The sequence below is a fragment of the Calidris pugnax genome, unplaced genomic scaffold, assembly GCF_001431845.1.
Source record: "Calidris pugnax isolate Ruff unplaced genomic scaffold, ASM143184v1 scaffold180, whole genome shotgun sequence".
Classification (NCBI taxonomy): domain Eukaryota; kingdom Metazoa; phylum Chordata; class Aves; order Charadriiformes; family Scolopacidae; genus Calidris; species Calidris pugnax.
In genome coordinates, this window is record NW_015090916.1 from 1,657,202 (window position 1) to 1,675,719 (window position 18,518).

General features: G+C 42.1%; 1 protein-coding gene across 1 annotated transcript in view; it reads right to left on the reverse strand.

Annotated features, from left to right (window-relative positions):
• Positions 1–18,518, reverse strand: part of NCAM1 (neural cell adhesion molecule 1) — a 130,616-nt gene that overhangs the window by 46,351 nt on the left and 65,747 nt on the right. Inside the window, exons 2-8 of the mRNA XM_014949562.1 lie at positions 12,878–12,952; positions 11,160–11,378; positions 10,289–10,432; positions 9,297–9,434; positions 8,678–8,795; positions 7,314–7,483; positions 6,285–6,427 (exon numbers count right to left, since the gene is read on the reverse strand). Of these exons, the coding sequence (XP_014805048.1) occupies positions 6,285–6,427; positions 7,314–7,483; positions 8,678–8,795; positions 9,297–9,434; positions 10,289–10,432; positions 11,160–11,378; positions 12,878–12,952 (1,007 nt within the window). The remainder of the gene's footprint in view (positions 1–6,284; positions 6,428–7,313; positions 7,484–8,677; positions 8,796–9,296; positions 9,435–10,288; positions 10,433–11,159; positions 11,379–12,877; positions 12,953–18,518) is intronic.

Consider the following 18,518-nt stretch of genomic DNA (forward strand, 5'->3'; position numbering starts at 1 on the left):
TCTGTGGGTGGTAATATGGGGGGGGGGTTGTTAGCATATGCCGCTAATGTGACTTGCAACAATTTTCCACTATATGCTGGACCAGAATGGTGAACTGAGACTATGGATTGTGTATAGTAAATACAGCTGACTGTAGTGCAGAGGAAGAAGCAGTCAACTGCAATTGTGCCTCTGAAGCAAGGAAAGCAACATTTAACACCCATATATGCTGCTCTGACTGAAGCTCCTAGAGACTTCTTTAAACTAGCTAATGCATTAGTAAGAGTGAAACACTTAATGCCAAGTATTCACTCAGCTTCCTCAGACCTGAAATACCTGCCACTGGAATGCACTGCTAAAAGACCCCATGCTAGCTATTTAAGAAATACGCCTACACAAGCTGCAACAAGAAGCTTCAAAAGCCTTCTCACAGAATGCCACTTAGATATTTTAAGACACAGTAAGAAATTTAGAGACAGCAGGCTTAATAGTATTAATGCTCATATTAATAAAAACCTTGAGACAGAGAGCACAGTGAAAACACTGGGCAGGGGAGACGGATGTGGCAGAAGGGAGTCAGCGACAACTATAATAGGAATTAACATGAGGCCCAAAGAGATGCAACATACTCAAAGTCCAAATTCTTCAACGCAAAATGGTCTGAATATCCGATGCCTTCACTTGCCACAATTCATCTATTCCAACAGATTATTTTGAAGTAAAAATTTCTTCTCAGCCTCATATGAAACAAAGGCAGATAGTGCTTAAGTTTGTTTAGGCCACACCGGTCTCTATGGTTTAAGACAGCTTAAAAATAAAAAAGAATTCAGGATACCCAGAGCCTCCTCAAAGTTGATCCTACAAATACAAATACGAGTCACCCAGTTCTAATAGCTAACTTCGTTCTCTACCTGAGCCCTGTTATTTGCTTGGAAACATACTTTCTGGTCCATTTTGAAGCAAGAATGCTACCAATCAGGTGCATGTCAAAGTAGGTTATTACAATTATTTTTAAAATACAGTATTGGATGTGAAATAGAACAGCAACAAACCACATTTGCACCAACCTCAGTTGCTGCATTACCCCACACCTCCTCACTGACCCTTGCAAATCAAACACAAACAAAAATACAGCAATTTGGAGCATTTTTTTGAGAAATATAACTTGTGAAAGATTTATCTGCATTGATTTTGAAATGGAACATGATGCAGTTGTGCTTTAAGAGAAGGTCAAACTTAAGGAGTACCATGAGCAAACAGATGAGTTGGCTGGAGCAGAAGAGGCTATCTTTGGGAAAAAATACTTTCCCAGCATATATGCTGTTGCTAATCTTTAAACTCTGGAAGAGAGACATGATTCGCAGTGGTAGCATAGAAGAAAATGGTGAAAGCAGTATTTGTCAGATTTTACATTTGTTTTTATTTTTGCCTTTTTTTTTTTTTTTTAAAAAGTGAGAACTAGAATTACTCACCCCAACACAGCTAGTTTGCTCATCCAAAAATGCATTACTATATGCCAAGCAACTTCTAACTCTATAAGCTGTTTCTTTTATGTATTGATATTTAATGCTGGTTTAGTTGGCATGGTTACTGGACTAGAGATTTGTTAATCTGTAATGCTTAAAACAACCAAAACCAAAAAACTAAGAAGTTTGCTACAGGTCTTGTAATCTTATACCTCTTGTTTCTCGGGCCGGGTCCACGAAGCCTGGAGAGAACAGATATAGAACACAACAACAACAGAAAAAAAGCAATAAAAGTTTATCAAAGATTGCTTTTAGGTATCATAGCGTATGCACCACTTTGTGTTCTGTGCACATGCAGGATCCAAGTTGTATATCTCACGTGTGTGGGGTGATCACAATTTCCATTTCCCAACAAAACCTCAAGTGAGATTTACATTCAAAATTTAATATCCTATAAATCGGTCTTAAAATTATTAAGTGAAGACTAATGATACCTAAAGATCACTTCTGTTTTTACATATTGAGTGGTAATTTCCCTTGTCACATCTCAGAGTTTCTAGAAACCTGTTCTCAGCATGCTGGGGAAGTGATTCTGATGACCCCGGTCACTACATCGCAAAGAAAGTTATGGAACTGGTTTTCCAACACTGGCTTGTTAGCCACCCGCACACAGCGATTAACATTAACACTCATATCGTTAATGTGATCATGCATTTGTACGTGCATACTGTGCCAGGAGTAGGAGACCTTGAGCTGCAGAGCAGTGAAACAGCATGAATCCCCAGGACAGGACATAGCAGGGCAGAAACTTGTACTTCCAGCTGATAATGTCCAGCTCGTTATGCTTGGGGATATGTGCACCCAAACCTTACTGGGCTTGGGACAACCAAACAACAGGCATCAGTGAAACATGCACAAACGTTAGCAATAAACACACATTTCCCATTCAGAGAAAGCCACCAACAGTGCGGACCATATTCACTGTGGTTCAGAAAGACCAAAGTTGCTGGGTTCTGGTCTTCCCCTATAATTTATCTTTCAAATATTTTTCTTCCAGTCTCTATTTCGATTGCAACTTGATCCATTTCAATTCAGGAGTCAAAAATCACCTGCTAATATCACAGCCACGATGGCATTATTGAATGTGAGGCACAAGCGTTGCTGACGTGTGGTTATAACAGCACACACAAGAATGACATTACAGAAATGGAGATGAAAGCTTAGGAAATGAGAATTAAAAACATAGTATTGTTTCCACATTGCTTCTAGTGAACACTGTGAGACTTCAGTGTTAACACATGGTACAGACAGCCTCCTTTTAGAATGTCTTTGACAAAAGCAAGTCATTCACTTGTGGCCTGAAGCGAAGCCACTTGAAGAGAAACTCACCAACACCTGCATAGGCTAGGACACCCCATCATCTGCTCATTTCTATGTATATATATATCAAGTTGTGCACAAGTTCCTTGAAAACTGAACACGCACCCATAATAATTGAGCATAATCCCTTTTTGATGTACCAGTCATTCCCTGTACCCGAGTACGCCCAGCTAGCCAGGGAACTGCTTTGCCTATATCCATGCAAGTCTGCTTTCGATCCTATTCATTGAATCTCTATGGTGTCAGCACAAAGGGATTAAAAAAAAACAAACAAAAGAGAGACATCTTTTCATCCTTTGCTGTTCAGTACCTGTCACCCTAAAGGAAGATTAAGGAGGAAAAAAGCCAGTTCCCACACTCCTAGGGCTTGCTGATGGCACTCGTGTGTGTGGGGAAAAAAGGCAGAACCACATTCTCCATCCTGGAGAATTTCATACTAACTCACCCTCACCAAGACAAAGAGATACACAAGCTCTACTCAGCACCAAAGAAAAAGGCCTAATAACAATATACAGGGTAAACTGCCATTAAGATAAAGGAGGAAGAATACCACAGCTGATCTCTTCTTCTGTACTTTGATTCCTTCATTCCAGCAAGAAAATCTTTGCTTTATTTTTGGCTTTCCATAGAGAAAATGCTAACATGATGCAGGTCTTTTAACAGCTACCATGGGAGGCTAGACAGCAGTACTGAGTGAGACCCTACACTGCAGGTATGCCTATTGCCAGCTCTGGCAAGATGTTAAAAGGCCTGCAGAAAAGCATCACCTGCTACCCCTTCAGGGGTAGACAGGAATCTCTGACTGACAAGGTAAAATTTTCTCCTATGTCATATGTTCCCACATTGACAACCAAAGTAAACCACATATAAGCATTTTTTTGGGGGGGTTGTTTTAAATTTTACTTGCACTCTCTGCAGGGCAGAACAATGCAAGCTGCCAGCTTACTAGTAAGAGGAAGCTTCCACTATGCCAGTATCTGGAACTTTGGCCTGCTCATTTGTGTTGGTAATTATCTGATTGCCAGTTATCTGATTTTGCTAGAGCACAGCCACAACCACTTACCTTTGCAGACCCCCTCAAAGCAAAAGACTGTTTGTCCAAGGGGTGCCACATTATGTAGGCATAGCCAAAGAGAGGAGAACCTTTTTCTATGCATGCTAGATATCAACAGGCCTCTCAGGAAAGCATGGGAATGTTGAAATAGTTGTGACATTTTCAACCTAGGTGTTTGGGCTATAGTACCTCTTGCCCCTTGTCCACATGTCAGATTATCTCCGTTCATGGACAAAGACTGAAGGGGGAAAAAACCTCTAAGCCAGAGAGGTTTTTTTGTTTTGTTTTGTTGGGGGGGTTGGGTAGGCTTTTCTTAAATACGAAATGTTCATGGGATTTAAGGCACCTGTAGGCCTTTAAAAATCTGGACTGAAGTATGATTACAAAAGTAAACAACACGTAGCAAGACAGATGTATCTAAAACATATTCAAAAGTAAGGCTTGATAATTTTAAAAATAGTATTGTTTGTCTCACATCAAAGACCATCCATTCCCCTAAGCTATCCCAGAGACAGTAAGTGGATAGTAACCTGAATATACATATTTGGTTGTACATGTAATAGAATGATTATCGGAGCTATTTTCACCTGAGGATTCTCTGAACATCTGTACTATTTACCTAAACTTACAGCACAAGATAGAGAATGGGAAAAAGTAAAAGTAAAAAACAAACCATATACAAAAAAAAAATTAAAAAATCCTGCCTAGAAAGTGTTCAGTATATGAAAAAAAAATAAAATCTTTGCCCTGAAGGTTTGAACCAGTACATGGGACACATGGTAGTACCTCAAGCCTTTGATTTTCACACCATCTATACATGAAACTATTAGAGTATTAACATTTTCCTTAATACTGATCACCAACTTAACAGCATCAAACATGATACATGCGAGTCTCAAAAATGGTTAGCAGTTTTGCCACTGAGATCTTGTTAGTTTAATTGGGATGGACAGATGGGACTCTCTGCAAACAGGCTCTCCTACTGACTTCTACTTGATTGTTTAGTGTTATTTCAGCTTTCATATTAGTGTTATATCAGCTTTTATATTCTTCTCCCTATAAAAGCTCTTTTCAGTGGCTGTGAACCAAACTTTAGTGCTAGAAGCACTACAGCACTTAGCTTCTCCCACCGCTCTCCCAGAGAGAACAGGACCATGAATAACCTTATGTCTTCAAAACAGGTCCCCCAGCCATGCCGTAATGGTAGCCCAAGCCAACAGCTTTTGAAGGCAATGGAAATCTCTCTCTAAACATTGCAGGGATTTACACTAGCCTTTGAATCCAAAAGAAAGAATTAAGGCTGGAAAACTTTGGCACACTGATTAATAAGTTACACATTAACAACATGGCGAAGAGCTGACATCATGGAGGCAATGAAAAAAGCTCATTTAGGAGTCTATAATGCAGAATGGCAGCTGTGTGGATGACTGACAGTGGATGCCTCTGTGACTTTAAGACTTGCACAGTCTGTCAGCTGCTGCCTTCATAGTGAGTCAGAACCCCTGGTATGCCCAAGTTAGCTGAGCCCTGAAGCATCCTGTTATTAGAAGATTATCAATAAGCAACAACTCCGTACTCCAACTTTTGTCTAGGTTTTCTTTGGCTCTAAACTATGCCTCCTGATAACCTTATGCAATTATTATGAAATAGCTACAGTAATACAGCACATCCTAATCTTGTCTAGTTAAGGGCAATTGTGGCCAATATTAAAAAAAAAAAAAAAGGAATCACCACAACATCCCTCTTTTAAGAGAAAAACTGCTAATTATTTTTGCCTCTTAACAACAAAATGGTATTGCTGTGATCAACAAAACAGGAGAACACAAAGGCAGCCAGGCTTTTGTGCTTCAGGTACATGCAGTATTAGAATATAATACAGGAGGGCAAGAAGGAATTAACAGGCTCATTTTGGTCCACTGCACCTTTGAGCAAAAATATCCCACACCTTCCCACCTGCCACCCTCCCAGATCACATCATGATGATGACAGCATGGACATCACTGGAATCAGGGTGTTCATTCCCACCTCTCAGCTTGGAAAAAGAAGGGAAATACACTTTCACAAGCTTCCTGCAACTGTAGCTCCCTTTGGAAACTCCTCTGAAAAGGGCCTACTGCTTTTCAAGTTAATTCAACTCAGACTGATACCAGCAGGAATTAAAAAGCATATCCTTAGCTTTTATAAACCGAGATAGCTCTTTGTACAAAAGGACATCTGTGGCATTACTTCAGCTGTGGAGCTAACCCTTTAGCAGATATTCTGTGCAGGACCACACGTGTTCTCAGTACAGAGAGGGGAATCACCATGATTTCCATGTGCATCTGCATGCAGCTATCATGCATTCTGGACCAGCGAAGGCAGGCTGATCCCAGCAAATGAGACCATGGTTTTGGGAAGGGTTATACCTTCTCTTCATTGCTGATGTTCCGGGTGGAAGTTCTCCAAGTGATGGAAGGGATTGGGTCCCCAGATGCCTCACAGGTAAGCGTAATCTGATCCTCCAGCTCCATGGCTGTTTTATTCTCCACATAGGTGATTTTGGGTTTTGCTGAAAAGAAAAAGCAACCTTCATTCAGTCAGGGCTCAGAATGCCAGCTTGCCTGTCAACAGCAATGTTTGAAACAAGCAATGTAGGGGAAAAAGAGCTTTTGAATCAGCACAAGTTTACTTCCATATGAGGAAGGGAGCACACTGATATTTGAGAAGGTTACCTCCTTGGAAAAGTAGATCTTTTGTACCCGTGCTTACAGGTGAGGCTTGTAAGAGGACTAGAAAAGGGCATATCTGAAGTAGAACCCGTTTAACAGTGTACAGATGATCAGTTGCTGGGATTATCAGCTAAATCTTCCACCTCACTGTCTACTTTCTCTGCCCCAAATTAGCCTTTTGATAAGCAGCTTTGTCAAGTGGCTGGGGATGGGACCATCACCACAGAGGGATGGGACAGGGAGAATTATATTCCTTAACATCCCCAGATTCATGGAAAGTAGAAAAGCTGCTGATTCATTCCTGCAAGCTTGAGGTCATTCACACAGTGGTGGGGTGGAGTTCACCACCTCCCTGTCCAGATATATCAAGTCCCACTGAAGTGCTAAAGCCCCTTTAATAGCAGCTCTGGTTGGATTAGGACTCGGCCCTCTGGGCCTGGAAGATCTTTCAAGTAACACGTGAATCTCACACCACCCCATGCACAGAATTGAATTTCTTTTATCAGAGAGGAAGCAGAATGCAGTTGGTATCTGTTTCAGACACATACACAGACTCTGTTTTGCCTAGCAGGATGGCAGAGGTGCACAGCATTGCTTGGGAAAGAAGCAGCTCTAGATAAGCCACATGAACCATTAAGAAGGATAAGTAGGTTGCTTCTAGCTTGCACTAGTGAGCTACCAATAGCAAACTGGATTGGAAACTGGGGACAGTAAGAACAGGTTTACCAAAGACTTTGAGATGAATGGTGGCATCCTGCTCGCCAGCCTTGTTCTCAGCAATGCAGATGTATTCTGCTTCATCACTCTTATCCACCTTCTTGATGATGAGCTCGGACCCATCGTAGTTAAAACTGTATTTCTCTTCATCATCACTCTGTTCTACTGGCTCTCCGTCCCTGCAGGGCAGAAAGCACACCGGCTGCGTTGGGGAGCAGAAGCAATCAAAGGCTATTTGTTTTAGGCTTGTTGTTAATGCTAGAACTGCGTTACTACACTGAAACTCCTCAGGTTGAGGGACAAAGCCTACATTTTGATCTATTACTAATCCCTCCTGCCTTAGAGCTCTTGGCAGATGAACCTTTTGCTTCCTGACACACATCATAGCCTATATGCAAGAGACAGCTCAGAAGGTGGCTCCTGTCCATGCATATCAAGACAGTATCCCAAGTTGTCATCAGCTTTTTCAACGTTAAAACTTGTCCTCATAACCTCCAACAAAGGCTACACCATTTCAGGAATAGTATACAGGAAGTCTGTATCACTACCTAACAGTCAAGTTTAAACCCAATGAAATGAAGAGAAAGACTTTAGATGTGGATATCCTGGCACAAAAAAGATAAAAGTTACAGCACCCACTTTTGCCTAAGATTCCCCACCAGTGCGACAGATGATAATAAAGTGATCCACAGGACAGGTCTGTTCAGCGTGAAGCTTCATATCTATTTGCAGCTTGACAAAGGATGCAATGGTACAATGAAAAAAAGCTATTTTTGCTGTTACTCTTGTGTTTCCAGGAAGTTGTACTGGTTTTGGCTGGGATAGTGTTAATTTTTTTCATAGTAGCTCATACGGGGGCTACGTTCTGGGTTTGTGACCTAAACAGTGTTGGTAACACAATGATCTTTTAGCTTTTGCTAAAAGTGTCAAGTGGTTTTCTGTTTCTCTCACTGCCTTGCCAGCGAGTAGACTGGGAGCGCACAAGAAGCTGGGACAGCTGACCTGGCTAAACACCTGCCTGCCAATGGGAAGTAGTGAATTAATTAATTCCTTATTTTGCTTTGCTTGCACACACAGTTTTTGCTTTATCTATTAAACTGGCTTTGTGTCAACCAATAAGTTTTTGGATTTTACCCTTCTCATTCTCTTCCCCATCCCACTTGGGGAGGTGTGTGGTGCTTAGTTGCCTACAGGGGTTAGCCCACAACAGAAACTAACTACACTTCCACTGTGAGACCATTCTTACTCTTGTGAGAAAAATGACTTAATCTTATTCCAGGTGAAATGTTGCTTTCACTTCAGCCTGGTTTTCCAGGCCCTGCTGAAAACATCCGTGTTCACACACAATCAGGACATTGCACACAGCATCTTACTTTGTCCACGTCACAGTTGGCTCAGGAAAGCCATCAGCATCACATGCTAAGGTGACAGACTGGCTGAGGTTGGCTGTGGCATTCATAGTGCTCTGCCTGGCACGCACAGAAGGAGGTACTAAAAGAGAAGAAATCCACATTCAAGTTAGAAAGGACAGTTGTGAGCAAGAGGGAGCTCTGGAAGGCTCTCTGTAAATCTCTGCAGTACACACAATGTCACTAGCAATTCAAACCCATATGCCATCACCTGCAGGTCTTTATCAACAGGTTTGGTGCATGAGCTCTCCAAAGCAATCAGCACAGGGAAGGAAGGGCAGGGGGTGGGGAGACACACAGAAAATCAGTAGTCTGGACAAAATCACTTGTGAGGCACAACAAGATCAATACCTCACTCTAAGTCATGAGATGCTTCTGGTTTCATTTGACATGATAATTTCCTGTAAACATCTGGTAAACACTCAGTCAATTTCATGGACATTTTTATTAGAGACAGCAGGGAAAGATTAGTAAGATGATGGTAAATTGTGAGCGTGAATCCAAAGTAACATTTACACCAGCCACCTGGAGTGCAGGTGCCATATACGCTGCCCCTATACCAGCCTTACTCTAAGCTGCTCACCATTTACGATGACCTGAATATCTTTGAAGTTGATCTCCCCACGAGCCAAGATCCGGCCCTCACAGCGGTATGTCCCTTCATCTGTTTTCTTGATTCCCCGGATCTGCAGGTAGTTGTTGGACAGGACTATAAATCGAACTAGAAAAGACAAAAGGAAGGTTCATCCAAGGATCCTCAGGAAAGCTCACTGCAACTAACACGTTCTTCTCCTTTCCTTATCCTTGCTGGCTGAAACAAGGCTTAGTGTCACAAAACTTCCCTTCCTAATATTTAATAGAGGTGCTGCTGTAACTGGATCTGACATTGGCAAGAAACAAACCAGATGTGGGCAGCAAGCGAACTGCTCTGATGCTTTATACCATAAGTACACACAGAGAGATAATCAGATAAATATACACACACAAACACATTTACATTAAATTAGTATCAGACAACAAGCAGTTTGAAACTTGCCTCTCCTGCCCAAGGGTGGCAGAGGTCAAGTTTTACTAGAGTTCCCTTGTGCCTGCAACAAGCAGACGTGGGAAACACAGCTGAGGCATGAATGCTCAACTAGAGTCAGGGCTCAGTGCCCTCTGCCAGTAACACGTCCCTCTGCAGTGTTTTGAAAGAAAGGGAAAGGTTCTTGCAAGGAGCTTTCAGCCCCTTTTCCTTGGGAAGGCTGGAGAGTGTCACAACATGCAGCTTTTCTGTCTGATGGCATTTCTTTTATCTGAAATTTTTTCCTAGCATTCTTTGGTCTATTCCAGTGTCTAAGCCTGATAGCCTTTTTTGTGGGAACACGATTGTTTTGCCATTGCCAAACCACAGCACCTTGAGTAACTGAATTCGCATCCTAACACCCAGTTAGGTCCAAATTGCTTCTCTCCTCCCTTGTGACCACCACCATTTTGTTCTCCTAAACCCCTTGTATGAGCCTGATTTGAGCCCTGATGGGAGACAGACATTTGACTCCTGAATGGACAAGCACTGAGACACCTCTTGTGCCTTACCATCTTTTTTTAGGATAACATCCCTGCCTTTGTGCTTCCAGATGATGGTAGGAGGCAGTGAGCTGACCACATCACACACAATCACAGCATCATCCCCTTCCTTGAATTCCTGAGGAGTGGGAGCATTCTTGAACATCAGCTTTTCTGAAAACAATGGAAGGAGAGAGTCACTGCAGCTTTCTCAGCACATCTCAAACTCCTGACTCAAGCCTGAGGAAAACAAAGAAACCCCAGAAGACATGTTCTCTAGAAATCCTCACGTACCTGAGGGGAGGATAAAGGTGTGCCTGACTCAATGCACTGCAACACAGGAACCCCATTTTCCAGCCCTGCCTCCCAGGTATATCAGTGGGACCAAGCAGCACTCTACCTAGCTCACTGATTTGTTCTCACTGCAAAGAGAAAATGTAAACTTGGAACTGCCCAGCTTCCCAGCAGGATGGGGAGGAGCTGCTATCATGCCTCTGCTGGACAACATGCTGACATGCTGACCGTTCTGAATGCGTGATCCTCTTTACTGAAGCCCAGTCTGAACTCATAGCATGTCTGTCATCCACAAAAGCTATTCTCTCTGCTTACTCCTCCCAGACATTTATGATGCACTAGAATCTTCTTCTACACCTTGCCCTCCTGTCTTTTGGGAGAAGCAGTAGACATGCTGGTAATGCCATGACAGGCCAAGGTCCTAGTTCCCACTTTCTCCTCAAAATTATGAAAGAAGGCTGAATCTTCTTAACATCCCGTTTCTTTTCACCCTCCTTTTTCCCCTTTAAAAATAGCCTTTTCTAGGAAGTTAAAACTATAGCCTCCCTAATCTTGCCTCATACATGTGCGAGGTGACCAAAAAATAGCCTCAGAGCTGTTCTCTTACGGAAAATTTTCACATTGACGGTGGCTTCGGAGTCTCCCTCCTCCACGCTACTGACAACACATTTATAGATGCCAGCATCATCAATGTTGGCGTTGTAGATGGTGAGGGTGGAGGAGAAGTCATCATTTCGCACCACTGAGATGCGCTGTTGGTTCGGCGTCAGCTTCTCGCCATTAGGGGAAAACCAGGAAATGTCTTTGTATTTGGCCTCCCCTGCCACTAGGGACAATAAAAGAAAACACAGCAAATTGAAATGAGTTCCAAACAAATCTGCACAGAGGGAATTAAATACAACCAGTAGCACTACGTGGAAGACTGACCCAGGGGAAGGGCTTCTGGTACCTGAGAAGCAAGCAAAGAAAATTCTCTCTCACAGCAATGTGAATGGCCAGCTGCTGTCCTGCAAAAATGATATTACGTTGATTTTATAATCTAAAGGGTTACACTCATTTCAGCCCAGAATGGCCGTCTATGCAGCCTGGGATCCCATGTCCCAGTCCCTCTACTATGCACATCAGCCCGAGAAATAAAATTCTCTTCCCATTTAACTCCATTGTATTTTCAATAAATACCTGTATTTGCAGACTGGGCTACTTTGCATATCAAAGCAGTGGCATTGCTGTAGCAGCAGTTCTGGCATTGATCAGCTTAAATCTCCTGCTGTATCCAGTGTTAATCAGAATTGTTATTAAGTGGTCCCAGGCTGTCTCTTTCTTGCAGCTCGCGTCTCTGCATTCTTCAGAGTAGCTTTATTATTTGGGACTAACTCCTATAACTGGAGGGGCTGTAACCGGTCCCACAGTTTTCTGAATTTAAACACCATCATAACAGCCCTTGCTCAGAGCAGGCTTTAATTTTTAAAGTACTAGCGTTAACAAATTACTCTGCAGTTAAGCACTCCTGGATCAGATAACCTCATTACTTGTCCCAGTCAGTATGCTCTTGAGGAAGTGCAGTTCTCTGGTGGCATTTTGCTGCCAGACCTCACTGTGGCACCTATTTGCTCTGTGTCATGCTTCAGTATGCTCTTACGTCCAACATACTAATTCCTCCCACTAGAAAGCAGGCCAGCTGCTTTCAGGAGAATCTCTGAAGAGGACACTCAGATTCTAATTTAGAAAATGCCATAAAATTGAGGGACCCACTTTGGAGCACATGGAGCGTATCAGCACTGCACCACATTGTGCAGGGGAACAGCCTGGGGCAGTTGATGGCCTGAACAGTAAATTCTGTCACAAGAAATGCAGGTTTTCAGCAGCATTAAAATCCTTAGTTGCAGAGGTAACAACTCTCAAGTCACCTAGCACTTGCATTACTGCTGTTAGCTGTTTCTTAAAGAAATAATTTGGAAAAGAACAGACTTAATTCTAAATTCAAAAGACCAAAAAGCTGTGGAATGATGCAAGGTGCCATTGTTGTGGCTATTGCTCAAGCTGATAGACAACCCTTCAGTACCTGTTTTTTAATTTTAAAATCTGTTTGCTGGAGTTGCTTTCTGTTGCCAGCCCTCCAGGGAGAATGCATTTACTGGTTCCAGTAAACAGCATGTGTTGCCTTTGCTACTCAGTCTTATAAACTATAAGGACGCATGAGAAAGAAAGAACAAGTGATCTTGCAGCTAGACCCGGCACTGGAGTTTTTATCCCAGAGTTAATACAATCATTGACCTTGCCAGCAAACCCATATGGAGACAGCTGTTGCCATATGCCATCACTCACCTTGACATAAGAAGAACTTGGATTCTCCAACACTGATCTCCCCCTGGCTTGGAACAATGTCCACTTGTAGAGAGGCTGGAAAAGAAATGAGCATGCACAAGATGGTTAGACAATAGGAGTGGTCTTCAGCAAAAAAAGCTTTGCCAGCCTTCTAATTCCTATGGCTCCTTTCATCATCAAATCGAAAAGCACAGTGTGGAGCGTTCTTGGCTTCATAAGCGTTGCTCTTTATCGATATTTATCTGAATGTACAGTGCCATAGATCCCCAAGGACCCAAAAGAAGTTGCAGAGTTACGTCCAGCTCTTTATAAAACCACAGGGAATGATACAGAAAGGGCTGACAAATCTCTACCATGCTGCAATACTAGGGAGTGTACTTGGTGTGTACACTAGAACACTGAGCAGCATCTAAGGACTCCTCTGAATTCAAACTGGAATTGGCTCAAAGACCTATCCTGGCAGCAAATACAAATTATCTTTCCTTTGGAGACTTCTTGTTGCTTTATACGATACAATATTCATACAAGCCCCAGTTACTAACTATTACAAATGCAGAGTGGGAGTCACTTGATATACTCCAGGTCCTTGATCTTCCTTGATCTCCTAGTCAGAAACCTATTCCAAACAGCCAGCAAACTGGAGATGTTTATGGCAGACAGAGCACACCTGGATTAGGAGGCAAATTCCTCCAATATATGCTGACAAGGACTCTTTACTGCTATTTCTGCCTTCACGCTACTGGCTGAGATAAGTTCATCCAGGCACATATCACCTAACTCCCCTCTACTACAGAGATGAAAACATTAGCAATACTTTGGTCTCTTCCACTGTCTTCTCATGGAATATCATCAGTGCTTTGGCTTTTATGTTAGCATTTTTTAGTTGTTTTCTTGACGATTTTGTTCATTTATTTTATTTTTAAGTAAGAGAGTAAAGGTGTTTTGGCAGCAGAGACGGAACAGATGTTCCATGGACCCGAGTGAAGCATCTAATACATGCTGGTCTGGATTCAGGGAGCCTGGAGTCAGTGAAAGATATTGTACCTTCTGTGCTCCATACAAATGAATCCAGCACAGCCTCAAAGGAATCATTTAAAAATAATCCATGTTAGATAATAATTCGAGAGAGTATTTGAGGATACTGTTGGTGAAAGAAATCAAAATTCTTTTCAGACGTTTTCAATGTCCCATTGGACATCTTTCACTCATGTATGTTGTCTGAGGGTACTCTCTCACCTCCTTGTACTTTTCAATGAAGTACACATTACCCTTCTAGTTCCTGCATTCAGCCTGTTTTATTTCCAGGTAATCTAATTTCTCTCAACTATACTACTTGCAAGCAGAACTGCAAGTACAAGGAGCCAAATATAACAAATGGCTAAAGGTTTATTAGATTCATTGCAGTGAGGACTAAATAGCCTACTTCAATAAGCTCATTTTTATTGTTGGGTTTTTTTCTACAAATCTTTTCAACATTTGAATTTTATATTTGGAATCACATTCTGGGGTGCTTTTCCTGGGAAGGTCTCTGCTGTATGGAATGAATGCAAAGGTACTACAAAGAGATCTTAAATGTCTCAAATCCAGATCTCCAAGTTCCTCCAGACCAGAATTCTGCTTTGTCTAAAAGCTTGTCTAAAACATTTCTCCTTCAACATTACTATGCAACTAAATTTGAGCACAGACAGTATTACAAACTCAATTATGTCTTTGGGCAGCAGCTGCAGCAACGTACAGTGATGCAAATACTCCAGAACAGTAGTTCTGGTTCTGGTTACAGTGGTTTCCAGTATGAATAATCCAGAAGCTGGGGGTATCAGCAAAAGACAGGCAGTTCTAAATAATGAGAACTTTTTATTATTTTCAAATTATCAATTAAACTGTCTTTTATGATCTTGTCTTTGGCATGTGAGTGATAGCTCCTGCTTAGAAGTTAAATTTCAGAACCAAGAATCCCTAGTCTCACCCAAATGAGAACAAATTATTATTAAGGAACATTTAGAGCTCCTGGGTGAACAGTTAAATGTTTGTTGAAGTTCAGAGCTCCGATAATTGCTGTATAAAAGCCTTCTCAACTTCACTCAGAAAGTAAAAAAGAAAGGCCAGCATTGACAACAGAAGTTCAAAGTTCAGTTTTCAATCCGTATTTAGGTATCTAAATTAAAAGTTGGGCTTTCAAGAATAATCAACCTCTCTGAGCAGCTCTCTAACAAGTACGGCAAGTCTCCTGCCTCAATACTGATGCACAGTGCAGGAGCTTACATTTGGAGTCCCACTAAGAAGACCACCATATTTTCCCCTCATTTATTTATGAAACTGAAACTGATTAGCATTTAATGGACAAAGGAGACGGAACATACAATTTGGGAAGTGTCACTAGAAATCAAAAGCAAAAAGTCAAAGATGCTGAATTTATTAAAACAATCCCAGTTTAGTACAGTAAAGGGAGAATGAGCAATCACTGCAAAGCAAGTTAGACAGCCAAGATGAAGGCTAACCAGATTTCTGGCCTGTGGTGTGTATAGTCCAATAGTATGACAATTTATTTTCTCATTTTCCTTACATTGGTACTAAACAAGTAAGAAAGGAAAGCAAACCTCCCCATTTTCCTGTTCATGTACAATCAGCCTTCCAGAATACGTATCCAAGTATGCTCAATGCCCTTTTCCCCCAGCAACATCACTGCCTTCTTCATAGCATAAATTATGACCCATTAGGCAGAAAATATAATTGGATTCTGGCTTTCCTCCAGCTATAGCTTAATGCTGCAGCAGCTCTGTAGCCTCACAAGTCCAGGTCAAGTATGAATTTCAAGAGTCCAACATGAAGAGGTTTCATTTTGAAACTGCAGCCCTAAGCTTGCAGAAAATAATCACCTTAATTGAGATATTCCTATAGCCCATGTAGCCAGAGCAGTTCTCTGCAACATTACTGCAAATGCTTTGTCTGTCGCTCTCCGTGTTTTCATGCTGTAGTGCATGAAAACCCTTCTCCCAGAGCAGCTAATTTCACCTCCAGACCACAGAGGCATTAGTTTTAGCTGCCAAACACACCTGGGTTTTTAAGAAACATGCACTGCTTCAGAAATTAAAACCTGTTTGTATGTGCCAATGGCAACATTCCTTACAGTACTTGGGAAGCAGACATATGGGCTGTGGGGCTTAAACATTAAGAATATATAGCTATACACAGAATAAAGGAGAACTGCCTGCCGTCATTAAAAAAGGACACTCTTCTGAGCCCTGCACATTGCATTAACTGGGAACACAATGACGCTGTGACTGAATTCTCCCACAGCATTGCCTTGGAAAACCAGACCAGCCCAAGGAAGGGCATTTAGACTAGTCATCAACTTTTTTATACTAGCAAACAGTGGGGTGCTGGCAAAATAGCTTTGAGCTAATTGAGATATAATATAAATTCATACTACCACTTCTTTCTTTCTTTTTTGGCTACACCACACTATATCAATATACCAGTGGACCTCCTCTACACTTCAGAAAGTTGCTGCATGCTGGGAAGGCAGTGACAAAGGCTGGGGTTATTAATGCCTTTCATTCCATTCTCAGGTGCTTTCTGTTACAGCTAGAAATAAGAAAAAAGGCTCTGTGTAAAGCATTGAACTTTTCATCACCCCAGAATTCAGCATCTATGCTCTGCCTTAAATCTTTTTTAATGCATGTCTGTGCCACTGTAGATGCAAAGAATAGAAGAAAATCGCACAACCAGGAAACATCTTACTGTAAATACAGCCAAAAGGATCAGGTAAGCCAGATGCACACTGTGTATTTTTTGACTTTTCTTGAAGGAAACTGCTGAAACATACAGCATTGTATCCACATCACTGCTAGCTTAAGGCCTAGTTAATCCCTTTTACGAGTAAATACTAACTTGAGAAATCGTCTCATTGACAGACGCTTCCTGCTAACCAGACTTCATGAGCTGACTAAAGCAGGTTACATCACACAACAGTCTGATATAAGAGAAAAGCTGTGAGATTACTGCCTCTGTTCTAAACACAGTAACTTCATTATTGCCACGTTCATCCACCAGTGATCCATATGCACTGCATTACATACTATTTCATTGTATTTAAAACATGCTATCTCTGTGCAGCATCCAAAACTACAGGGATGACTCTCAATCACCTCTCTTCAAGGGGCTCAGCAGTATTTGGTTGCTGTCAGTATTCTGTTCACACTGTTTGAAGAAAGCCAACAGAACTTGGTGATCTACTGCGCATTAGGAAATAGGACTGATCACCTCTCTCCCAGGGAAAGTAATGGAGCGGCTCGTGCTGGACGTCATCTCCAAACACATTGAAGATCAAGAAGTTATCGGTATTGGTTAACACGGATTTACCAAGGGTAAATCATGCTTGACCAATCTGATAACCTTCTATGATGTTGTAACTCGTTGGCTAGATGAAGGGAGAGCAGCAGATGTCATCTACCTTGACTTCAGCAAGGCTTTTGACACTGTCTCCCATAACATCCTCATTAGAAAATTAAGGAAGTGTGGGATAGATGAGGGGGCAGTGAGGTGGATTGGGTCCTGGTTGCGTGACAGGACTCAGAGGGTTCTAATTAATGGAGAGGGGTTAAGTTGGAGGCCTGTGACCAGTGGTGTCCCTCAGGGGTCAGCACTGGAACAGGCTGCCCAGGGAGGTCGTGGAGTCCCCTTCTCTGGAGATCTTCAAGACCCGCCTGGATGCAGTCCTGAGTGATGTGCTCTAGGTGTTCCTGCTGTAGCAGGGGAGGTGCACCAGATGATCTCTAGAGGTCCCTTCCAACTCTGACAATTCCGTGATTCTGTGAAAAGGCCACATAGGTAGCTGTGTGGCAGATGATATTACAAGCTCGTATCCCAGTGGTACTTTGCTCACATGTCCATGGTTCTGGGTCACTATCATACAGCTAGGACAACCTGTGTCTTTCAATTTTAAGATGCTCTCCCTGCTTTCATCTCCCCTCCATCATTCATTTACTTCCCTTGAAGGACAAGCTGTAAAAACAAACAAAAAAAGGCCTCCCCTCAAATGTTTATTCTAAGAGAGAGAGAGCTGACACACATGAATCCACACCCTTTACACTTGATTAACCTAACCCCAGTAAAGCTGCATAAGGCCAGTGTCATTCAACAAACCCTTGCTGTCAGAAGCACTGATTTGTCTTTTTAAATGTCAGTGTGTTTTTGAACACAGCTGTTAAACACCGACAAGGTGACAAGTCACTGGCAGGCAGTGCTATAGTATTAAGCCAGTTTGGGAAATCGAGCAGAATATCAGTTAACAGTGCTTGGCTGGCCCTGGAATGGCAGATTAGAGTTACTATGGTATGTTCTACTTTTGCAAGTATCTGCTGCTCTTGTCTGTTCTGCTCATTTAGTGCCCTGTACAGAAAGTGAATTACAGAGCTTCCATCCAAGCAAGGAATGCTTCCCTCTGATTCTTTCAACCCAACAGGGACACTCCACAGAATTTACATTCTCTGCATGCCTGTACTGGACATACCTGAAAACACACAGGCAGAGCTTTAAATGTACATACTGATACTATGACAGTGTTCTGCACCAACACAAAGTTACCCATAGACCTTACAGCACTTGTTTTGCATTTATACTGTGCCTAGCACAAGGGAAT